The following is a 16654-nucleotide window of genomic DNA, read 5'->3' as shown; positions in this document are numbered from 1 at the left end:
CCCCCATTTGCTCAATTTCTTAAGGTCTCTGAGTCCTGTTTCTCCTATCCAAGAGACAGGGGTATACCATACCATCCTTACCTCAGAGGCTGCTGGGAGGACTGAGATGTGTGTGCAGTAGTTGTGCTAATGCCAGGACTGAGCCCACACTCAGGCATGCTTTGTTACTGGCCACACCAGGGTTGTTGTACCCTTACAGTGGCCTCAGACCCTCTGAAGCCTCCTGACCTCTGTCCTCTCCCCCACAGCCTTGTCCACTATTGGCGGGAACTCAGAGGGTGCCCCCTGTGTCTTCCCCTTCACCTTCCTGGGAAATAAATATGAACACTGCACCAGTGAGGGCCGCAACGATGGGAAGATGTGGTGCGCTACTACAGAAAGCTACGACGATGACCGCAAGTGGGGCTTCTGTCCTGACCGAGGTACAGGGACCCTGGCTATGGGGTACAGATGCCAGCACTGCCTGTTACCCTGACCTGGGCTAGGTACCCTGCCCAACTGGAGTTTAGATCCTGCCCCCAAGAGACCAGCCCAGCAGAGACACCTCTCTCCAGGAGGAGAGAGGCCCTGCCCATCAGGGCCTCCAAAATAAGACCCCATTTATCCAGTCTCTATTTTCTGGGTGGGAACAGTTCTCATGAAGCAGGGCTGCTCTTCCAGCTCTAGCACCCCTTTACCGAGGTTGTGTCTTTCTTGTGTCTTAGTGTGGGCACAGCTACCCCGACACTTCTCTAGGCTGCAGCCCCATGCCAGTGGTGAGCTGCCATCTGGGAGTGGGGTGGGCAATAGGAGAGCAGGAATTGTCACATTCTTCCTTCAACTCCTCACAGCATAGAGAAATTCCTTGGGTTTGTTTGTTTTACCAGAGCTCTGCTCAGCTCTGGTTTATGAACAACTGAACTTCCCAGACCCCAAATGAGGATAGTTTGAGCAGCCTGTTCTGGCATAGAAATGGTGGGCCCCAGGACCAGCCTTTCTCCACTTGTCTAACTCTTCATAGGCTCCTGGGGAGCAGGTTTGCCCTTAGTTTTTGCAGAGAAATGCAAAAAGTCAGCAAGTCCAGTTTCTAGCAAGTGGAACTATTAGCAGAGCGTTTGCAGATGCCACTTGGTCTCTTACTTCAGAGCGCAAACACAACACAGACTTGTCAGAAAGGGCAGGAGACGTCAATTGTAAAATAATGAACATAGTCTGTTGATTCCAGATTTTCAGAGAAAGAAAAACCAACACATTCCGCTGCGCAGGTTCTCACTCAGTGCAGATCTCCTTGAAGGTTTCCACTGTTGACTCTTCTTTCTTCTCTTTCCCTGTGTTCCTGCCACCCGCCCTGTGACCCTCAGGGTACAGCCTATTTCTGGTGGCTGCCCATGAGTTCGGCCATGCATTGGGACTGGAGCACTCCAAGGACCCTGGAGCCCTGATGGCACCCACTTACACCTACATTAAGAACTTCCGTCTGACCTATGATGACATCAAAGGCATTCAGGAGCTTTATGGTGAGCCTCTTATGGGGGTCTTGGGTGAAGTTTGCAGAAGGTATTCATCTTGGGGTAGAGACTATGGGTGGCACCAGCAGATTTCCATCTCTGGACAAAATTGCAGGAGACAAAGGCAGAAGGCAGAAGTGTTGATCCAATCCCAGAGACCCCAAAATAACCTTTTTTCATTTCCAAATTACACCAGAACCCATGCCTTCTCTTGGACCGGGGAGTATGCTGGGCGGGCAGGAGTACAGGAACATTAACTGTGGTCTGAGACAAGTGACCTTTGACCCCAGATCCCATGGATCTGGTTTGATTGGCCAGGTTGAGAATTTAGAAGAATTAGCTATTTACAAGGTAGAATCTGTCAGTGTGCAAATTAACCTTAGTGATACAAAGGTGAACATCTCTAGTTTGCATAATGACTCATCTATTTTAGTGTGTAGATAAGAGCACTATAACTCTTGGCATTGAGCTGTCAGAAAAGTCACCATGTATTTTTCTATGTTTTCCTATGCAAAAATGTGTCATGACATTTCTGACAGCTCAATAGTTTGCTGAATCCAAGGTTTGGTTGCTCACAGTTCAGAATCTAATACTCAGGAGGCAAGGGCTAGTGGAGGGAAAGCAGGTTTATTCACCTTCTAGCAACCAGAGAACATGGCAGATTCTTTTATTTTATTTTATTTATTTTTATTTATTATTGGATAGAGGTAGAGAGAAATTGAGAGGAGGGAGGAGATATATAGTGAGAAACAGAGAGACACCTGCAGCTCTACTTCATAACTCATGAAGCTTTCCCCCTGCAGCTGGGGACTGAGGGCTTGAACTCAGGTCCTTGCACACTGTAGTGTGTGTGCCTGCTTAACCAGGTACACCACCACCTGACCTGAAAGTGGCAGATTCTTATCTCCAAAGAATCTTACTAGCATTCTGGCATTGAAGAAGTAAGTTAAAAAGTACATAGACATGTCATAGTAAGTCAGTGGAAAAGAAGGGATTCTGTCATGTAGTCACTGGTCTTCTATCAGTGATTTAAAGAGTCACAGGGCATGATGGTCTGTTCCTCATGAAACTTTGAGGTAAAACTATCAAGTATATATATCAAGACAATACTATCAATACTATAAAAATATCAATATATTTTCCCAGAGGTTTGTGATTAGCTCCTACTTTGAGATTTTTCAGTCCTGGGAGACAAGGCAAAGGTCAAAAAAAGAATGAGAAGATGTACATGAAGAACAAGATGGTGTTTTCATCTCTTGTTCACCAACATTAGCACCTGCTGTCAATGATGCATCTCCTTTTAATGATTACATCGAGGCTGAGATTTTTAAAAGTACCCTGTTTCTTTAATGTAAACATAGAATGGTGCTGGTGGGACCTGGACCAAGCCAAACTAGTGAAAGTGGTTCTTGAGTATCAAAGCTTGGAGACAGGGGACTTGGCAAAGGACCAGAAGTCACCAAGTGAGATGTGCTGGGTCTGAGTGCCACCCCCTTGCGTTAGCCAGTAGAAGATAAGATAAATTTTTGCCTTTCTGGACTCAGTTTCCTCACCTCCAAACTGTAACTGATTTTCATGAGGAGGGAAAGGACAAATCCTTGAGAAAGTGCCACTCCCAGTGCTATAAACCTGAGTCTTCTCGACCACCCTGAGTTTAAATCCTTGGGTAAGTCACTCAGCTTTGGGGGGCCTCATTTTCCTGCACTGTTAAAATGGGAGTGGCAATGATCTCTACTTCCTGAAGTGTAGAGAGGACTGACTTCTTCCAACTAGTAAAGAGTATTTACAAAGTGCTGCGGGTCATGGGGTCTGGTCAGAGGAGCATTTCATGCTTCTTTCTGAGTCCAGGCTTCAGCTTATAGCACACCTGGGATGCTCTAAGGCCAGGATACTCTTGCTTCTGTCCCTTATTGGGCTGGGTGGTCAACCCTGGGGGCTCAGCCTGGCAGGAAAAACTGCTGGAGATGGGAGAGTCTGAGCTCAGTGTCCTCCCTAGGCGTCTCACCTGATCTAGACTTGGGCACTGGTCCCACCCCCACGCTGGGCCCTGTCACTCCTGAGATCTGCAACCATGACATTGTCTTCGATGGCATTGCTCAGATCCGTGGGGAGATCTTCTTCTTCAAAGACAGGTGAGTGCAGGAACTGGCTTCTTGTCCTCCTCCTCTGCCCTCATGCCATTATTCCTTTGCCCCCATTCCTTGCTCTGGACTTCCCAAAAGGACCTGTGCTAGATCTCGCTACCTGACAGATGACCTCTAAATTTCAACAGTCTATCACAATAGACATTTATTTCTTGGCGTTTCTTTGCTCCCACCTAGTCTGTACACTATTAGGTGTCTTGGCTTCAGGTTTTCTGTGCATGTCATCCTCTCTCTTGGAAGAAGGGCTACTTGTGGCTTATGACTAAAGCACAAGAGGTCAAATCAAAGTACACAGATCCATTCAAACCTCTATGCAAGGGAGATAGCATAGTGGTGATAAAACAACAACAACAATAATAATAAATAATAAAACTTTCATGCCTGAGGTTCCAAGGACCCATGATCAATCTTCAGCACCACCACAAGCCAGAGCTGAGCAGTGCTTTGCTTAAAAATAAGTAAATTATAGGCCCGACATTGGTGCACCTTGTTAGTGTACACATGACTATGCACAAGGGCCCAAGTTCAAGCTCTCGCTCCCCACCTGCAGTAGGGAGACTTCACAAGCACTGAAGCAAATCTACAGATGTCTGTCTTTCTCTCTCCCTCTCTATCTCTCCCCTTCCTTCTAAATTTCTCTCTGTCCTATGGGAAAAAAATGACTTCTGAGAGTGGTGGATTCCTAGTACAGACACATGAGCCTTAGTGATAACACTAGAGGCAATAAATAAATAAATAAATAAATAAATAAATAAAACCTCTACCCCCAGGATGACAAAATATCTCACCTGCATAGTACACCTGCTTTATCATGTGCACAATCCACTGCACTGGAGAAAGCTTCGCTGGTGTGGTGGCTTTCCTTCTATTCCTCTGTCTTGGTTTTTTTTTTTTTCTTCTATCTGAAAAAGTCATCCCAGAGTAGCAAAAGCCTGGTGAACACACACACAGAGACATACACGACACACACCATCTACTTCCTCATGACTAAGAATATTCCACTGGAAAAAACAAATCATGCAGCTAAACCCAATGTCAGCTCTGCATGTGTGCATGTGTGTGCGCGTGTGTGCATGCACATATGTATAGGGGCATTATAGGAAGTGGGTGCTGCAAAATCACATGGCAGCAAACACAGTAAATAATCCTAAAATAAGAATCAACAAGAGTAGGAAAGAAGAATCAAGACTTTTTTTTTAAATTTATTTTATTCCCTTTTGTGGCCCTTGTTGTTTTATTATTGTAGTTACTATTGATGTTGTCGTTGTTGGATAGGACAGACAGAAATGGAGAGGGGGGAGGGAAAGACACCTGCACACATGCTTCACTGCCTGGAAAGTGACTCCCCTGCAGATGGGGAGCAAGGGGCTTGAACTGGGATCCTTACACCGGTCCTTGTGCTTCGCGCCACAGGCGCTTAACCCACTGCGCTACCTCCCAACTCCCTGAAGAATCAAGACTTTTACAGAACTTCTTTCTATTTTAACTTCTTTAATCTATAAAATAGGACTAATGTTCCAAATTGTCTTATAGCACTGTTACAAAGATTAGATGAGCTTAAACTCAAGAGTGTTGTCTGATATAGAACTTGGCAGATGCTTTATGAAGCTTTATGGGTGTGGTAGGTTAGTTCATTGTGTGCAGAGGGCCTGCTAAATGTCTAGATAAGTGTTCTCTAAGGAAGGCCCATGGGTTTGAGACCAACACCCCTTAAAACATGCATTTCTGTCTCAGTTTCTGCTCCTGTCCCTGCCCCCAGACCTCTGACTTTAGTCTCTTAAGAGTCAGCTTAGAATTCTCCATCTTATGCTTGATGCACAATTAAAGTTTGAGCATCTCTGATCTACTTTGAAAAGCAGAGACATAATGAAGTGAAGGCAAGGGCGTGTATGGGGTGGGGGTGGGGGTGGGGGAATAACATAATGGTTATGCAAAGAGACTTTAGTGCCTGAAGCTCCAAAGTCCCAGGTTCAATCTCCTGCACCACCATAAGCCAGAGATGAGCAGTGCTCTGGTTAAAAATAAATAAAATAAAATAGATAGAAGTAAAGGCAATACCTGGCAGAATGAAAAATTACAGAAACATTAGCATAAGACTTTGCTGACACACTCAAGTCAAGGGAGGCTCCAGAGATGAGGCATCTCTTGAGCAATACCTTAAAGGAGAAGCAGATGTGCACACAATGAGGACAGATTGGGAAGGTTCCTGAGATGAGGCAATAACAAGACGAGAGCCACAGAGGTGTGAAGTCCCTAGCTTACACGAGGAGGAACAGAGAACCTGGTGAGATTGCAAGATGTACCCCAAGGTTGTGAAGAGTGTCCTCTGCTCTGTGCTCTGCGTGAGGTGCTGGGGGACATGTGCCCAGTCCTCTCAGGGTCTGCTGGCAAGTGGGAAAGGGTGAGAATGCGGGGGGGGGGGGGGGGGGCTCAAAATTCAATGCACAAGATTGGAGGGACACAGAACCTCAGTGTGGAACTATAATCTGATAATCTTGTAACACAGTATTAATCATAAACAAAAGTGAAAGAAATAATAAAAATTTTTAAATGTGACAAGCAGGGTAGACTATGGCATGGACTATGTATACCTGGTAGAGTATACATATTGCCATGTGTAAGGACCAAGGTTCAAGCCCACCCCACCCAATACCTGTCCCCATCCCCACTTAAAGTGGGGAAATTTAGCAGTGGTGGAACACTGCTGCTGGCATCTCTTTATAGAAAACTACAAGGAGAAATTTAGATACAAGCAGGCCCCAAGTGCACAAATAATAGATGACCGTGCTGTCTTGTAGCACCATTACAGAGATAGGGAAGTGGTGAGTTGAGGACTCCACTCTCCAACATGACCTGAGCTTGGACTCACACCAAGAGCTGAGAGGTGTGGACCTAGAGAAGGGGTTAGAGTCATCAGCTTCTTTCCAAAAATAGTTGATCAGTATTTAATGAGCTCTTTGAATTAATCAACAAATTTTCAGGCATCCACCTTGTATAAATATTGGTACAAAGGACTGAGGGCTGGGTTGTCCTCCAGAATGATGATATACAGACTCTAGGCTTAGCTCTGGATTTCAATCCTATTTATACTATTTCCCCCTCCTCCTCCTCCTCCTTTTTTGCCTTTAGGGTAATCACTGGGGTTCAGCACCAGCCCTACAAATCCACTGCTTTTAGTGTCCTGGTAGCCATTTTTTCTAGTTTATTGGATAGGACAGAGAGAAATTGAGAGAGGAGGGGGAGAGAGAGAGAGAGAAGGATAGACACCTGCAGACTTGCTTCACTGAGTGTAAGGTGACCTCCCTACAGGTGGGGAGCCAGAGGCTGGAAGCAGGATTTTTATGCAGGTCCTTGTGCTTCGTATTATGTGAACTTAACCCAGTGCACCACTGCCTGAACTACCCAGTTTATACTTCTGATTGTGGATTTCAATACTATTTCATGTGCCAAGTGAAGATTGGGATTTCTTCTAGTATTAGGCAGGATGTTTTGGCTTTTAGGTAACAGAGAACTCCAACTCAGACCAACCCAAACAATGGAGAGATATCACCCTCGCATGTTGAGAAGTGCAGGGATAGGGCTGCTTCCAGAGGCAGAAAGAGGCTCAGCACCCAGGTGATACCTCTGTCCACTGACCTCAGCATTGTCTTCATTCGAAAGCTGGGTCCCTTCTCCTCACAAATGGCTGCCAGTGCCAGTGGTGACTCCAGGTTTCCTCAACCACTGCCACCTGGAGTAAGAGAGCCCCCAGATGTACAATACTAACTACAGATTCAGTAACAGTTGTGAGGAAATGCCAAGTTCCACCAGGCTTAGACTAGTGGTGCTCAGACTTTGGTGTGCATTAGAAGCATCTGGAGGTCTTATTAAAACACAGATTGCTGGGCCTCAAGCCCAGAGAATCTACTCTATAGTCGTTGGGGGTAGGGGGCAGGGAAGATACGATGATGTACATTTCTGATGATTCCTGGGTGATGATGCCTGTGCTGGGGGTCTAAGATTACAGTTTGAGAAATAGCAGCTTACCCCCAATCACACGGAAGTTGGGTCTACCAGCAGAAGCAGATTGGATGACAAGTGTGGGAGTTCTGAGAGGAAGCATTATGGGGAAGTAAATAGATAACAGATGCTAGATAGACCACCAAGAGTGCATGCTCTCTTCTAACACTACGAGGGTTATATTGTACAAAGCAGGGAAAGTACTTGACACTTAGTAGCTCTTCAGTAATCCATGGTTTTTAGTCTGACCTTTCCACTGTAATTCAGAAAATAGTTTTCATGCAGTCAGCACTTGCCTTGTTTGGCTTCAAATCCAGTGGGAGAAGTGGGTAACTACAGAGGAGAAGTGGACCGGAGGGTGGGTGACAAAGATAAAGAAGGTCATTTAGGGGGTGATGAATGGAAGCCAAACTTTTGATGGTGATCATGATGTAATGTAGTAGCTACACACTAATTACAGTGCTGTGTATGTAACAGTATAAGTCAGTGTTTCCTCATTAAAGTGGACTAGAAACTATGCGTTAGGATTTAAATGGAGGCCCAGAAACTCAAATTTTCATAGCAAATACTCTATTTTACCATTCAAGTGAAGGTTTTGCTTTATTCACTTTTCATTTAGTCTGGGTTCTCATATATGCATGATTCCACAGCTCCTGAGCCTACTTCATTTTTGTTTGTTTTCATTTGTATTTCAGAGGGAGAGGAAGAAAGAGAGAGAGAAAGAGAGAGAGAGAGAGAGAGAGAGAGAGAGAGAGAGATGGAGAGATGTATGTGTGGGGGGGGAAGGGGAGGACACAGACAGTCAGAGTGAGTACTGATCCACTATCTGTAGATGTTCTCACATACTCTGATGTTTCCATGTGGTGCTGGGGCTTAACCCCAGGAGCCCTTCCACCCCACCCCACCCCACATGATAACATGGGCACCTTCCAGGGTGAGTCTGTTGTTCTCTAAAATGAAGACTTTAAAGTAGGTGTAACAAGAGAAGTGAGCAAATTGTTTGTAAGATTTATGAGAACTATAATGGTTATTTTTGGGAGGCAGGGAGGTAGGGATATAGAACTTCAGTGGTGGATGTGGTGTGGAACTACATTGTAATCTTACAGTCTCGTAATGAACTATTAGTAACAAATAACTAAAATTAAAAATAAAGTAAACGTACCATTGAGGTTTTTTAAATTAAGAAATTACTGTCTTGTACACTCATTGTTGATGATTTTGAAGAACTAAGAGGAGGGGTGACACAGTGTGCATAGAGGTAGTAGGGAAGGCTTCCTGGAGGAGTATGAGGTAGAGCAAAGCGCATGTTTCTCAGCTCTGGCATCTTGCAGAGGGGGCTTTGCCTATTGGGATGTTTCTTAGTGTATCTGGGGAGGCACATGTGGTCAAAGCTGCAGAATGATAGGAAGTGTGGTTTTTTGTGTCCCCTCTCCCCCACTAGGTTTATCTGGAGATCTGTGTCACCACATGACAAACCCAAAGGGCCACTGCTAAAGGGCCTATTCTGGCATGAGCTTCCGGACAAGATTGATGCTGTTTATGAGTCTCCTCAGGAAGAGAAAGCTGTGTTCTTTGCAGGTATGTGGCAAGAGTCCTTTTCGCCTTCAGTTCCACAGGGCTCTGCACACAGGCACCACATGGCTGGGCCCACTCCCCCAACCAAACCACTGTGACAGTGCATGTGGGTGCTTCATGCCCTTTTAGGGCATCCTATCAGCCAGCATTTCCAAAAGTACAGGATTTATCTAAGAGGCTGGTTCAGACATCTAGCATCAAATAGCCTTGGACGTAGAGTAGACATTCCCTTCTCACTCTTTCCTACCCCTTCTGATCCCTATTTCATAAGGAAATTAGAACTTTGTGCTGGTGTCTGTAGAAACTTTCTAAGGGTAGTCCCATTAGCAGAAAACAGAATTAGGTACAATTTTTTTAAGTTATTATTATTGTTTATTTTAAGATGTTTTTATTAATAAAAGGGGGGGATGAGAGAGAGAAAGAGAGAACCAGAACATATCTCTGGCACATGTGATACTAGGGATTGAATTCAGGATGTTCTGCTGGGGCTAGGCATAACATAGTGGTGTACCTGGTTAAGCGCATACATTACAGTAAGCAAGGACCCAGGTTCAAGCCCCTGGTCCCCACCTATAGGAGGAAAGCTTCACCTGTGGTGAAGCAGGGTTGCAAATGTCTCTCTGTCTCTTTCCCTCTCTATTTCCCCATCTCTCTCAATTTCTTTCTATCTCTATCCAATAATAAGTAAATTAAACAAACCAACATCATGCTTAAGAGTCCAACACTTTATTTACTATGCCACCTCCCAGATGCCAAGGCAGATTTTTTTCAAGTAACTGATTTGCTTTAATTTTAACATTTAAAATATATTTATTCCCAAAATTTTCAAAAACAATTCCTTGACAAAAACCTAGGAAGTAAATAATTGTACAAGGAAACCTGAGTGGTAAAAGCCATCAAGGTTAGGACAAATGGCTAAGATTTGGGACACATTTATTTGAGTACTTAACTTTTGCCAGGGATCTAGCCCCTGAGGACCACAAGCTATAGGGTGTACAAACAGAAAGGTAGGCTGTAAGGAAGGAGTACAACTAAGCCAAGATGATTACTAGGCCATGGTTTGAAGAGGGGCACATGGACAGCTTCTGAGAGGAGCTGAAGGTCCACCCAACAGGGCTGGAACATAACAACCTATCAATCAGCCCTTCACTCCAGAATGATCACAGACTGAAGCAAAGGAGTTTCTGTCCCACAGGCACCTTTGTATAAATTAGAAGGAGCCTCTTCATGGTAGTCATCTTGGTAAGTGGAAGAGGGGTTGGTCTCATCCTTCACTCACCTCATTGACCAAGAACCTTCTGGAAGGTCCTGGTAGAAACATCACTCTGAATCCTGATTCTAGGCTCCAAAGGCAGACATGAAGAGAGACTTGTGTCCCTGTTGAGAATGGCGATATCCAGGTCCCTGACTGACACATGATGGGCAAGACCAGGTGTCCTGGGGGGGCGGGGCTTTAGCACCAGTAACCAACACACCCTTTGCTTCCATCTCAGAGAATCAGTACTGGATCTACTCAGCCAGCATCCTGGAGCCAGGGTACCCCAAGCCACTGACCAACCTGGGACTGCCCCCTGATCTCCAACGAGTAGATGCAGCATTTAACTGGAGCAAGAACAAAAAGACTTATATCTTTGCCAAGGACAAGTTCTGGAGGTAAGGAGGGAGCCTGGAGTAGGAAAACTCACAGTCATGTGTATGAAGCAGAGAAAGCATGCTCTGTTGAATGGCCTCTGGGTTAAGTTCAGAGGTTGGTGGGTTGTGGATGCCCCCCTGCCTGGGCTCTCACCTGCTGGGGTTTCAACTCTGCTGACAAATCCCAGGGGCTTTGTATTTGGTGGATCAGAAATTCCTTTTGTGTCTTTGTAGTCTCCTGGTCAGGTCTGTATCTGTGTGATCTGAAGCCTCCTATTTTGTGATAAGAACAGCTACAGCTGACACTATATGCCAGTCACTATTCTAAGGGTTTGGTGAGGTGGGTTTTGCTAATACTTCCATTTTACACATGAGGGAATTGGAGTTCAGAGAGGCTAAGTAAATATCTTAAAGTTGCACAGCCAGATAATGATAGAGCAGATTGGGATTTGAAGTCTAACTCTCAGAAGAAACATTTTTTCTTCACTATTCTACATCTACCTGAGATAATGGGATGAGACCCCAAGAGTTGGGGGGGGTGGTGGAAGCAGGGTTGGCAGTGAAGCGAATCATGATGAAGATGGAGTCAAAGTCTCAGCTGTTCTTATCTATGCACTGAGCAATATCCCTGTCTTTTCTATCTTTGCTGGCAGACTGTAGTTTGAAAGGGTAGCAGAGGTGCCTTTGGATGAAAACTTGGCTGAAATGGATGCACCAGTTACCCATACAGACCAGTATCCAATCAGGTGTTATGAGGGGCGGCCACAGTTTGTGGCTATGAGCACAAACTGGTGGGGGGACAGCTTGGAAGACAGCAGCTCTGTTCTGCCGATCATCCAAAGGGAAGAATCCAGTTCTGAAGGACATGGTCAGGGAGTCAGGTGCCCAGGAATGGACAGTGAGAGGCAGCACAGACCTTCGAAAGTTTGAGTCCACTGCTACATGTCCCAAGTAAAGAAATTAAGGTTCACTTGCCTGAACTGTTTATATGCAGGTTTGTTGTCTACAGAGCCAGGATTACTACAGCTTTTCCTGTTCTCTAATCCCAAATCCCTCCACCCCTGTATCAGGTCAGTGGGGAAAGCATGGTTGGGTGTCCTTGTACAGTACCTGCTGCCATATCCAAGCCTTTGTCTACCACTGGAATAGCCCTGCACTCCTCGCCCTGCCCCCTTTAACCTTACTCTCCTCCCACCACTCTGCCCCCAGCTGCCTGGCATTCAGAAGCTGTTTATGGCTTATGCTGCCCATGTCAGGGTAGAATTCCAGACCTATTGCTAAGACACTTAGCTACTTAAGCTGATTGACATCTCGGGCCTCAAAGGAAACAGTCAGTCAGGAAACCACCAGTGAGCTCTCCGCCTACAAGACTCCCAGACACACACATACACATACATACTGCGAATGGCATGTAGGCATGGTTAGCACTCCAAGTTTCCCAGTCTTAGTATTATGGATGGTGAGAGGCACAGAATCACAGAGACAGGAGTCTTGGAATCATAAAGCTTAAATGTGTGGGCCTCCAGATAGTACACCTACTTTGCCACATCCTCAATCCAGGTTTGAGTCTGGCCTCCACTGTACCAGAGGCAGCTTCTGTGCTGGGGTCTCTCTCTCTCTCTCTCTCTCATACACACACACACACACACACACACACACACACACGCACGCACGCGCACACACGTGCGCACACAGAGAGAAAGAGAGAGAGAAAGGATAAAAACCAGAAAAATAGATTTAAACAAAAAATGAAGAAGAGAGAAAGAATAGCAAGCATCTTTGAATCTTGATGGTGGAGTTGGAAGGACTTTGAGAATCACCCTCCAGATGCCCCTGTATATAAGCATGTAGGAGCAGACATGTCCATGTGTGAACATGGGTTCTCTCTCTCTCCCTCTTTTCCTGGAAGTATCTTGCTAAGTTGTAGGCAGAATTATTTTCCTCTCAAACCTAGGGTCCAAGTGTCAACAACAAGCTCACTTTCCAAAGCTTGGGTTCTCCAGAAGAAGAAGCTCAGTAACACGTCCTTAAAGACAGCAAAGTTGAAGTCAGTCAGGTGCTCTGGGCTGGATTTCTGAAGAAACTCTATCTCTCTCCTAGGAGGCATAGCCGAGGCTCACATTCTGGGGTCATGTCTGCAGAGATGCCAGAGGCAGCATTGCTGGAGAAGGAGAAAGAGCCTCACTGAGAAGTCCCTAATTCTTTCCAGGGAATGATCAGGCCCTGCTTCTGCTACCTTCTACAAAGCCTTCATGTATATCTTCACTGCCTTCTCTGTGTCAGGTGCTTGGTGACAATAGTCAAGAAAGAGTCACTCCCATCTCAGATCATTTCATAGATAGAGAGAAAGAGACAAAGATTTGAGTAGAAATAACGATGTGTCACATGGCAGGCCCTTTACCACATTCCAAGCCCAAGGCTCTGCATTTCACTTGCATTGTTCACTTAAGGTAGATTCTTGATTAACTCCATTTTCCAAAGTGTCTCAAGAATACACATCATGTCTGTGTCTTACACCTGCTCTGCAAGTAATACTTACAGCTACAGAGGAAGATAAAGTATCACATAGGTACCTCTCCAAACAGTAAACCATCAGGTGGAAAACACTGTAGAAGTTATTCTTTCTGGTGACACAGAACAAAAAGAAGAGATGGGAGAGCCTCAGAGCTGGCATCCTGGTGCTGTGATGCCATGTTCTTTCAGGAGAGAACTAACTGAAAAGTTGGTACACTTATCTAAGTCTCAGCTGTTCTTATCTATGCACTGAGCAATATCCCTGTCTTTTCTATCTTTGCTGGCAGACTAGACTGTAGTTTGAAAGGGTAGCAGAGGTGCTTTTGGATGAAAACTTGACTGCTACTAGAATGATACAGGTTTAGAAAGTGAGCCCTACCAGAATGCACAGCAGGAGCTCATTAAATGTTTATAGAATTATGATTAGGTGGGGTGTTAGTGGAGAAGAATGACTCTAGCATTTTACTTCTGCAACCAGAGCATTGTTCAGCTCTGGCTTGTAGTGGTGCTGGGGATTGAGCCTGGACTTCTGGGAACTCATCCATAAGTGTCTGTTGCACTACTAAGATGCTATTTCCATGACTCTTGACCCCCATGTCCCCAAGCCTTTAGAAATATTCTCTAACATAGAGCAAATGTCTTGCATGCATGAGGTTCTGGGTTCAAGCCCTGGTGCCACAAACAACAGGAAAGGCAAAAACCAAAATAGAACATCATAAATGGTGGTACAGTATTCTGGACTCCCTTCCTGTTTCCCTCCCTCCCTCATTGAGAAAAGAAGGTTCTCCAACAAATGAAAAGACAGTGCTTCTGAATTACTTGCCAAGGAAGTGAATATATCAAGTAATATTCAAGCCATTTACCTGGATTAAAGGGGGCACCTACAACAACTAGGTGCCCTGACAGCTACAGCTGGGTCTGAGGTTGGCAGGAGAGGAGTTCTCATCACCTAACATTGTGGCTTTACTGCCCAACTCAGAGCTCTCCTGGGATGTGTATTGTCATCTCCACTGGACAGTTTGAAGGGATAGCACATTGTCTACCCACCCAGAGGAAAAAAAAATGTAGGAGTAGGACTCGGTCCAGTGTTCCTCAGGATCAGCGTATACAAGGGGATTAATGTTCCCATAGTACTGTCTCCTCAAGCAGATGAAGGGCTAGGAAATGTTTGTGTTAAGCTCATTTCATATGGATATCAGTTCACACATGAAGTTAGAGATCATTCCATTTTACATCTGGTATAACCGACTCGGAGAAGAGTTTGCTATCCTGAATGAGACACACCCGGGCTGGATTCACACCAAGAAGCCAGGTCCCCCTTTTCCAGCCTCTGATTTGAAGACTAGAAACTAGGATTGTTGTAAGGATTAAACAAGAATTTGTGTGGAGCCACCTGGGAGATGGTGTGGTGGCTTGAGCACTGGACTTCCAGTCATGAGGTCCTGAGTTCAATGCCTAGCATTACATGTGCCAACCATGCATGTGCCAGAAAGAGCCCTGGTTCTCTCATCAATCAATCAGTAAATCAGTAGCATGTATGAAGAAGATGGTAACACATTCCTTAAGCATTAGCAGTAATCACAGGGCTGCTTCTATGGGACTGTCCAAGGCCACATGATTAGTGAGCTGGGATTTAGACTAGGTCTAACTCAATGCCCTCCCACTTCTGCCAGCTTCCACCCGGTAGGTCTAATTTCCCCAGGCCACCCAGGATCCATCAGCTGGGTCTTCCCATCCAGACCACTGGAGGTCAGGCAGTCAGGGAGACCCACCATTTACCATGTCTGTTTTCTTGCAGATACAATGAGGTGAAGAAGAAGATGGATCCCGGCTTTCCCAAGTTGATTGGAGATGCCTGGAATGCCATTCCTGATAACCTGGATGCAGTGATGGACGTTCCGGGCAGCGGTAAGCAACCTAGGCCTCTGTTGACTGGCTTTCTAGGACTCCCCACCCCCCAGTCAGGGCCCAGCCCTTCTCAGCACACATTCTCATTGTGCAGGGAGTCTGGAGGCCCCTGGCTGGGAAAACAAACCAGCCCCTTCAGCCCTGTGCTGGGAAGGCTTCCAGATCCCCAACCTCTGTTCACACAGCGGCAGCAAGACCCAGAAAGGCCTCACAGCTGCAGGGCCTGAAGCCAGGAAAGGGGGTGGGTGCAGTAGGAGGCCTGCTGGGGGCAAGCAACTTGGGCTCTGTGCCCTGGATTCATTTTGGGGTTTATCCAGGCCTTTTTGGGTTCCACAGGAGGCCTTGTGACCACCTCCCATTAGCAGAAGGATGACCCCATTTGAGACAGGACAAACTTTGTCATGCCCTATTGCTGATGTGGCAGAGATTATCCCATGCTACTTCACTTGCCCTCTTTTGCTACATAAAACACAACCAGCATGGATAAAATTTGAAATTTAAAAACATATTACTGAGGAGGCTTCTGTGAGAAAACTCTAGGATCCTGGAAATGAGTCCAGTTCAGCTTTTTAGAGAAGGCTTCAATTTCACAAATACTGTTTTGAACCCTTAACATATTAGCTGAGCACATGGGTCCTGACCTCTAGTGAGAAGTGTTGTTGTTGTTGTTATTATTATTATTATTAATATTATTGCCATCATCCCTTGGGCTTCACTGCTCTAGTCCTACTTTATCAGACAGAAAAATAGAGACAGAGAAAATGGTAGGTTTTTGTTTGTTTGTTTTTAACCCCCCCAAAAAAAACAGCATAAAATCAGGTGCTAGGTCAATGTCTATTGAGTACTTTCTAGGCTTTCAAAGAATTGAAATAGATCTAATATGTCAAATAGATCAAATATGTCAAAACTCACACATTCTAAGACCTACAGGGGCCAGGATAGGAACACAAATGAGTGAAGCAGGCCAGGCAGACAATAAGGAGTGGTGAGGTCTGTGGTGAGCCAGAAAGCCCATGGTTCATTTACAGGGGAGAGTTGCTTCTCTGTTTCTGATTATTGTTGCCCTGTCAGAACAGGGTGTCTGGTATTGCTGGATATTCTAGCTGTTTTTTTAAAAAAGAAAGCAAGAAATCTATGTTTTTCATGTGAAGTTTCCAGATGTTTTTATATGTTGGTAATTTATTGAGGATCCAAGCAAACAAGTAAAAGACCATGAGAGCGGAATAAAACCCATCTGTGGGCCTGATAGGACTAACAGGTTCCTTTGCAATTTCTGGTATATGGAAAGTGCTTATTAGTTTGGTGTCTGGACTTAGCATAGTACTGCTATTTATAAGACTATATATTGGGCTGTTGAAATAATTTGATTGGATAGTGTGCTGTTTTGCCATGTGT

General features: G+C 45.2%; 2 protein-coding genes across 2 annotated transcripts in view; one reads left to right on the top strand and one right to left on the bottom strand.

The window, feature by feature from the left end:
- The window catches only part of CES1 (carboxylesterase 1), a 561489-nt gene that overhangs the window by 305341 nt on the left and 239494 nt on the right, over window positions 1–16654 (bottom strand). The gene's annotated exons all lie outside the window — the stretch shown is intronic.
- Window positions 1–16654, top strand: part of MMP2 (matrix metallopeptidase 2) — a 30227-nt gene that overhangs the window by 12046 nt on the left and 1527 nt on the right. Inside the window, exons 7-12 of the mRNA XM_007532711.3 lie at window positions 249–422; window positions 1341–1496; window positions 3484–3619; window positions 9072–9208; window positions 10699–10858; window positions 15150–15259. Of these exons, the coding sequence (XP_007532773.1) occupies window positions 249–422; window positions 1341–1496; window positions 3484–3619; window positions 9072–9208; window positions 10699–10858; window positions 15150–15259 (873 nt within the window). The remainder of the gene's footprint in view (window positions 1–248; window positions 423–1340; window positions 1497–3483; window positions 3620–9071; window positions 9209–10698; window positions 10859–15149; window positions 15260–16654) is intronic.

The sequence above is a fragment of the Erinaceus europaeus genome, chromosome 2, assembly GCF_950295315.1.
Source record: "Erinaceus europaeus chromosome 2, mEriEur2.1, whole genome shotgun sequence".
In the NCBI taxonomy this organism is placed as follows: Eukaryota; Metazoa; Chordata; class Mammalia; order Eulipotyphla; family Erinaceidae; genus Erinaceus; species Erinaceus europaeus.
This window is presented reverse-complemented; position numbering and strand designations above follow the sequence as displayed.